This window comes from Condylura cristata, unplaced genomic scaffold (assembly GCF_000260355.1).
Source record: "Condylura cristata isolate star-nosed mole 26May11 unplaced genomic scaffold, ConCri1.0 scaffold00008, whole genome shotgun sequence".
In the NCBI taxonomy this organism is placed as follows: Eukaryota; Metazoa; Chordata; class Mammalia; order Eulipotyphla; family Talpidae; genus Condylura; species Condylura cristata.
The window spans coordinates 1701678-1709491 of NW_004567109.1; the positions used below are offsets into that span (position 1 = coordinate 1701678).

At 50.7% G+C, this 7814-nt stretch overlaps 1 protein-coding gene across 1 annotated transcript in view; it reads right to left on the reverse strand.

Moving 5' to 3' along the window:
• The window catches only part of RERE (arginine-glutamic acid dipeptide (RE) repeats), a 193365-nt gene that overhangs the window by 39870 nt on the left and 145681 nt on the right, over positions 1 to 7814 (reverse strand). The window contains exon 11 of the mRNA XM_004679306.2: positions 7062 to 7142. Within this exon, the coding sequence (XP_004679363.1) occupies positions 7062 to 7142 (81 nt within the window). The remainder of the gene's footprint in view (positions 1 to 7061; positions 7143 to 7814) is intronic.

The following is a 7814-nucleotide window of genomic DNA, read 5'->3' on the forward strand; positions in this document are numbered from 1 at the left end:
TCAGCGTCCTCTCAGCCTTCTCAGTTCCCTCAGCCCTTCTTTCAGAGTCCTCAGCCCTTCTCTCAGCGTCCTCTCAGCCTTCTCAGTTCCCTCAGTCCTTCTCTCAGAGTCCTCAGCTCTTCTCGCAGTCTTCTCACCCTTTCTCTCAGCGTCTTCTCATCCTTTCTCTCAGCCTTCTCAGCCCTTCTCTCAGCCACCCCAGTCGGAACTGAGCCACTGCCCAGCCCAATGGCCAGTTTATAGGATCAGAACAGATTCAACTCCCTGCTCCACTCTGATGGAAACAAACCCCCATTGTGTGGGAGTAACCCCAAAGTGACAGTGCAGCTAAAATGCAGGGCCTGACCCCACCAGCAAGCTCCCCCCACAGGGAATCTCCCACCTGTCTGGAGGACACAGCAGGGCACTTAAACGTCTCCTCTTGTACCCACCCTGCCAACCCTCAAAGCACTTCTGTTAGTGCTAACACTAAGGGGCACCAGTGAAAGAAACACCTGAAAACAGCTGCACTAATATGCAAGCTGGCATCAGGAAGAGGCTGCCTGGCAAACAGAAAGGTTTATTGTACTAGAAACCTACCTAGGTCTGGCCTTGCACTGACAGAGGCCATCAGTATTTACCTGCAACACGCAGGGATGGGAATGGGAATGGGAATGGGAAGACATTCCACTACTCATAATGAAAACAGGCCCAAGATACTTCCCTAGGCATTTGAGGTACTTTATAATAATTTGAAAAACGAAATCAAGTCCTAGTTTGAGCAAATATACAGACTAAATGGAGTAAAAGTGTCATTATTTTAGGAATGAATGCAATACAGAGACTTAGTGCTTTTTAAACTTCACCTTGTATGTGAATCATCCAGGCAGTGCAGTCAGGAAAACAGAGATCCTGGTGCGGGAGGAGCATACCAGGCCCAGGGCTGCGATGTCCACAGGGCCAGCGAATTCTGAGGGCCGCGAGTGGTGGGCTCTGCTTAACACTGGGCTCCGGAAGGATCCTTATGTGGCCAGAACTCGACCCGCACCCTCCGAAGAACTACTCAGGAAAGTAGTTGTGTACTTTGTTATATAACATTAGATTAAGCATTAACGAGGCTAGAAAATTCCTTATCTAAGGTCATAATCTGAAATTAAATAAAACTGTGCTGGAAGCCTGTACTGAATGCTAGTCATTTTTAACCTCAATACTAACAGACTCTTGATTACTCAGTCTCAAAGCTTTTCCTCAACATTAGTAGTTAGTCTTTGCTGGGGAAATAAACTCTACGCAAGCGATACTTTGCCTGGAGGACAAATAATTAATATTCAGCCGTTATGAAAATACTTTATAGACTTCATTCCCGGAAACATTAAGGTGAATGATTGTGTTTCAAAGGAAAACCTTCAATTGCACAACATCACCCCAAGTTAAAGAAAACCCAAAACATCTAAGTCCTGCCCCGGGTTCTTGGTCCCATTCAAAAAGCAACTGATTTTCAACAGAGAAAAATTGAAGACACAAGCCTGATTTCCATCTCCATAAATCTCTCAGCTCCCTATTTTCTGTCTTATTTCAAGACTGAATTATGACAGGAACCCCCTCTCTGGTTCTGTCTGTTCAGCAGCTCAGCCCAAAGGCTCACTTCTCTTCTGAAAAGCTTACACTGGCTTCCAAAAAGCATCCCGAAGCAAACAACGCCAGTCTCCCAAGGTCCACCTCTTCAGACCGTGATTTTGGCTCAAGCTGACTGCACAAGCTCATGGAACCTTCTCTCCAGCCACACTCACGTGCTTCCTGGGCACGTTTTGCAATTTCCTGTCTCCATGTTTTTGCTCACGTGTTTCCTGCAGCTGCAAAGTCGCTTGCGCCATTCTCCCAAGTATGGCTTAGCAAAACCTCCTTCCTTCAAAGCTCAGCTCAGGCATCCCAGGCTCCCTGTCTCCAGTGCTGCTGGTCTCTGTGTTCACTTTGTAGGGCCTGACACCACCAGGGTCCCGTTTTGGCCACAGAGACTGCAGCCACACAGGCACGCAAAAGGGACATCTTCCCCGATGCAAAAGCCCTCCTTGACAGAGGACTCCTCCTTGTTTGCTCAGTGAATACACAAAACTCAAACCACACAGAATGTTCAGTTCTGAAAATGGCAATGCGTGAAAATGAGTTTCCAGTATAATAAATATTAACACATCGACAGCTGGGTTTCCAGCAACATCAGCTCAACCTGTACCACGTCCGGTGCCAACATCACAGCTAAGGGGCAGACCAAGAAGCATGTGTGCCCGTCCCCTGCTGCAGAGGAACAGCTCTGGAGGGCCTCTGCTCTCCTCCAAGTCAGGGCAGATCAAACTGCCTGCCCCCAACGATCGCTGCAGACTGGCCGCTGCGGGAGCACGGTGCGGCCTATGCCACCAGGTTGTGTCTGTGCAACAAGAGTGGGCAGAGTGACACAAGGCGGCTTGGGCCCAGGGACAAGTGCCCCGTGTCAGGCAGGCAGTCGCTGCCTCAGCAGACACGTTCACAGCATGGAAGACACGTCCCTGCCACTGAGGGTTGTTGCGAGATGAGGCGAAAACCATGATGTATATAAAAATCAAGTGAAAAGTTGCTTTTGGAACAGCCATGACTTTATATGACTCGCACCATGGTTCCCTTCCTGTTAGCAAGTTCAACTCTTCAGCCATCTATTTTGGGGCCTACTTAACACCACCCCATCGACCGGTGAATGCGTGGCTGGGCACCAAGCAGAGCCCAAAAGGCATGGATCCCCCCCTCTCCTCAGCAGCCCAGCTCCCAGGCACGCACTGGGATTTAGACAGTCGTGCCCTCCACAGGCTCAGGGTGGTCTGGGCCCAACAGCGCCCGAGAGGTGGAGCACAGCAGGGAGGGGCTCAGCAGACTCTAGGCCATGGTCTACGACCGACCACCGACCTCACAGCCACCTATGAGTAGCCCCAGGGAAGCGCGGCTGCTGGGAGTGGAGAGGGGAGAAGGGCAGTGACGACAGCACAGAGCAAGATCGGGCCGCACGCTCCTCCACAGACATCTGGCCTGCAGCTAGTGCTCCTGGCACGTGAGGGTCACACAGGACCCACTCCATGAAGCCTCTATGAACAGGTGGTTTCCTGCAGGCACAGCCACTCCCCCTCAGTAGGCAGCAGGGCTCTGAGGAAAGCCAGCCCCGTGTAACAAATCCCGCAAACCCAAAGAGCTAGCTGGCCTACTGGACCCACGTCGCCAGGAGCCCTGGCCTGTGCATCCGCACCGAAACAGCTGGGAGAAGGAGCGCCGCCTCACCAGAGGGCTGTGGGAGCAAATGCAGTTCTCAGGCAGGTCTTCGGCCACCCCCAGCTTTCCCATTACAGGGGCTTGGGGAAATATATGTTAAAGACAAACAGGTAACTTCTTTTTATGGTTTTGATACACTTACAAATGAAAAATAATCCTGTGCTTTTCCTATCACTCAGCTACCTCATGTCGTATGGAGACAGACGGGAAGGGTACCTGTCGTCATCACTGCTGGGAATTCTCAAGAGCACGGAAGGGACAGGCAGGACTGCGCCATTTATAGTGGCCTGAGGCCCTCACTGTGGCTGCCCGGGGCAAGAACCACCACTTTGTTCTTAATGCACGCAAACCGTGCAATGCATGCAAAGTTTCATAAACACGGGAGCATCCAGAAGGTGGCTAGCGCAAGGCCAACATGCTGTGGAGACAAAGACTTCTAGTCTTTGCTAGGGTTAGTCCCCCTGGGAAAGGGAGTGGATTGCAGGGGCCAGGAGTAGTGCCCAGGCACGGCCTTCCGGGTGCTGATGCCCTCTGAAGCTTCCAGTCAGTTGAGAATGGCAAAAAAATGAGTTAATAATTCCAGTAAGTAGAACAGGGTGTGGAAAATACCTCGATTAGAGAGATTTGCTATAAAAAGGGGCATGACCCATGAAGATTTCCACCGAGGGTGATTTGACCCAAAGACACTGGTACCTCCCAATTTTCTCATCTTTTGCAGCAAAAAATGAAAGTCACCTTTGGCCCCTTCCCGGGTGGTGTGAGTGACGAGCCTGGCTGTGCCGATAACCAAGGGCAGCACAAGACCAGTGCCTCTCCCCGCTCATGAAAATGTTCACAGATCTACCCCAGCTCTGTGCCAAGGACAGCAGGGCACCGGGCAGGCCTGGCCAACGACCCCCATGACAACCCTCACCGCTGCAGACAGCTTCCCCACTGCTGCGATGAGCGGAAGGCTGCTGGGGCCAGAGCAGCCCGCGCTGGCAGCAGAGGCGTGGGGGGGACTGCAAGGAAAAGGTGCAGGGCATCGGATCCAAACGTAGGTTTACGGAGCCTTCTCTAGGGGAGACGCCCTGAGTGGCCAGTGACATGCAGAACAAGGTGGCGGCTGAGGGCCCTTCTGGTGGCACAACAGGTTACAGCGCAGCACTGTGGGGCTGTCCACAACCACTGCAGCACAAGTTCGATCCCCAGCCAGGGAGTGACCCACATGGTGCGGCAGACTCTCCTGTCCCCTCAGCAGTGTTTCAGTTCACCTTCCTGTCCTGCTCCCCACTCTGTCTTTGGTGAACCCTTTCACACCTGCACCTCAGCTCTTGTGTGCATAAATAAATCTTTACCGGAAAAAAAAAAAAAAAAAAAAGGGTGGCTGAGCAGACCAAAATCACAGTTGTTGCTACTAGGGAGACAAAACGCTGGATTGATCAGCATTTCCCTGTGTTGACTGCGGATTAACAGCCTTAATCATGTTATTACACATTTACTTTTTAAAACAAACTCAAAGCAACTGTGGAGTAATTTTTTGTAGTAAAGCTCCATGGCGAGTATCTTTCAGCAGGTAAACTTGAGTTGTATGATTATAATCTGCCCATCACGTCAGGTCACATCTGCTCACTGCTCTCATTATCTTCACTCCAGTTTGGCCAAGCCAAACTCCATTTTATTGTTTAAAATATTTATCAAACTACAAATAACTGCAATCCTCAGAAAACTTTGAAATATTTCATTTTACTATGCCATATTAAATACCGCTTTCCCATCTGTTCTCCAAAGAGCAATAAATAATCATAGACTTGGGCCTCCCTGGTGGTGCAGCAGGTTAAAGTGCAGCACTGAGAAGCTAAAGCCACTTCAGCATGAGTTCGATGCCCACCCCGGAGTTGACCCACATGGTGTGGCAGACCTCTCCTGACCTGCCTGCTGTTCCCCTCAGCAGTGGGGAGCCTGTTCTGCTTCCCACTCTGTCTCAGGTGGGTCCTCTTGTAACAGGGTGGTCCCTAGTTAAAGGGGATGTTCCAGGTTCCCTGGCCCACCCAGAAGGAGGGTGGAGCTGAGGAGAGAAAAGCAGAGAAGAGAAGGAATCTGAGGAAGAAGGAAGTGGGATGGAGAGCCAGAAGGAGCCCTGAGGAAGCCACGTGGAACAGAGAGACACATTGAAGAAACTGTTTATTTCTTGGCCCTGGACTGGCTGAAAGAGATGTGGGCGGGAGACCCTGGGGGTGACTATGGCAGCGTTACCCTGACTTTGATGTGCTCTTCCCCCCAGACTTGTCTGGCCATTCCTGACCCTTTCCCATGGGTCCCGGTCAGAAGGTGCTTTAGACTTGCGGCGGGCTTGCAGGCCTTGCTCTGGGCCAAGCCCATAAGGGGATGGGTAACGTGAGGTGTTTGAGTTAGAAATTATATTAGCTTCAGTACTGTACACTCACTGTATTAAAGTTCCTTCTCATTAGAGTCTTATATGTTTTGTCTTCATGCGGCGGATGGCAGAACCTATTTAGAGCAGACAGGTTTGGGGGTTCAGGGGTGCCCCCTCTCTCCCTGCCTTGTAACACTGTCATTCCCGTACCTCTGGCCTGTACTCCACTTCTGTATGCGTGAAATAAATCTTAAAACAAATAAACAAACAAACAAAAAAGACCACACAAGATTTTAGTTAAAACTGCAAGTAGTGGTTTTTTTTTTTTTGGAACTGTTCCCAAAACGACTCATCTTAGCATTTTTTGATGATAAATACTGCAAGTTCACTTATGATGGTAACAAACCATCAACTATGTCAGGTCTTCTTCCCTAGAGTTATTATTTTCAAGGTACTACAGAGAGAAAGTATTCAGAAACTTCACTATAAAAACCAAAAGCATCAAAATTAAATTAGAGGAAATCAATGAGCACACGATTAGAAAAACAAAACCCAGGTGAAATGTAACAATTCACCCTTTTAGAATGGAGATTCATCAATGCCCTCTTCCCCAGGGAAAACAAGGGCCCGCGGAAGTCTGGGCAGATTAAGCCCTCCCAAGCACTTCCTGTTGCTGGGCTCCACCTCCCGCCCTCTGGGAAGAGGCTGGGCCCGGCCCCCAGTCTGGCCCACCCCTCCCCCTCCTATTACACCACCTGTGGGAGATTATAGGTAAATGAAACTCAACCAAGGCGGGCAATTCTCTTGAACTTCACTCTGAAGTTTTCTAATACCCCCTCATCGCAAGTCTGTCAAGCGCATTCATCAAATTTGACGCTCAGTCTTGTGAAACATTAGTTATTAAAAGCTTCGTCTAAGCAATGCATAAAAATCCTTGTCTATCTGTCCAACGAAAAGTGCAAACTTCTAGGCCTGGAAAATTAAGGAGTTAAAACTACCCTTCAAGACATAGCGTTAAATAAAAAGGCAAACAGAATTCAAAATAGTGAGCTACAGATCCCTTACTGTCCGACTGACCACTCTTGCCAATAACTTAACCTAAACCCGTGATGAAAGACATTCATTTCAGTCACTGTTTTTACAATTTGATATTAACACTCCAAAGTGATCTCCCCCCAGCCAGAGAAAAATAAACCCACGTTATTCTGGCCTTACAACAGAAGTCCATTTTATTCCCAGGGGTCAGTCTAATCTGTCACTTCACTGCAATCAGGAGCCCAACCGTCAAACGTGAAGCCCTAAGAGGACCGGAATCCTGGAGGCCAGCCTGAGTGCGCACGGGGCAGGGCTAAAGGAACCATTTCCTAAGATCCAGGGCAAAAGCAGCAGCAGGAGCAAAGAGGGAAAATCAAGTTCCGGAAAGTACAGCGGTACTCACCGTTTCCTTGCTGGGAAGCAGCTCTTTTCTAATTCTGAAGAAGTTCTTGCCGTACTGCCTGAGCCCTTTAACGAAGCGTTTCTGTGATAAAAAGAAGCAACACATGGGATGTTAAAAACAAAAAAACAAACAGGATGTCAGCCAAGCAAAGAGCTCTGCAGTCAGCAGAATAACCACGAGAAAGTCTGAGCCGGGGAGCAGAACAGGGCGGAGCGGTTCCAGCAGCACAGCCAGGGGCGGCTGGCCGGGGTGGCCCCACGGCTTTCCTTGGGACCCAGTCCCACCCAGAAGGCAGGGCAGGGCGTGGGGGGGCACCCAGTTGTCTGAGGCCAAGAAGCAGTGTGTGCCCTCTGGGGCCTCCGCGCTGCTCCACGAAGGTGCAGACAAAACAACGCTCGATAAAACCGCGCAAGCTGCTTCCACACCTGACCGCGAAGCTTCCCGGGACGCGGGGCGGAACCCGGGGCCCAACCTCAACCCGGGGGCTTCTCTCCAGAAGGGCGTCCCGGCGGCTTGGCAGGCCCGTTTCGCTCCTCCGAGGGATTCTCCAGAAGGCTCCAGTTCTGCGGGAGCCCACCGGGCGCCCCGAGAGCCTGCCCCTCCATCTCCCCGCCAAAAGCCGCTCCACACACCAAATAAAGAGCAAGCAGCACCCCCTTCCTTCTTCCCGACGCCCTTAGAGCCTCCTCCCGGGCCCCAAACCGCGGCTGGAGACTTTCACTTTGTCCCGTCCCTCCCGGGCCGCCCCCAGCA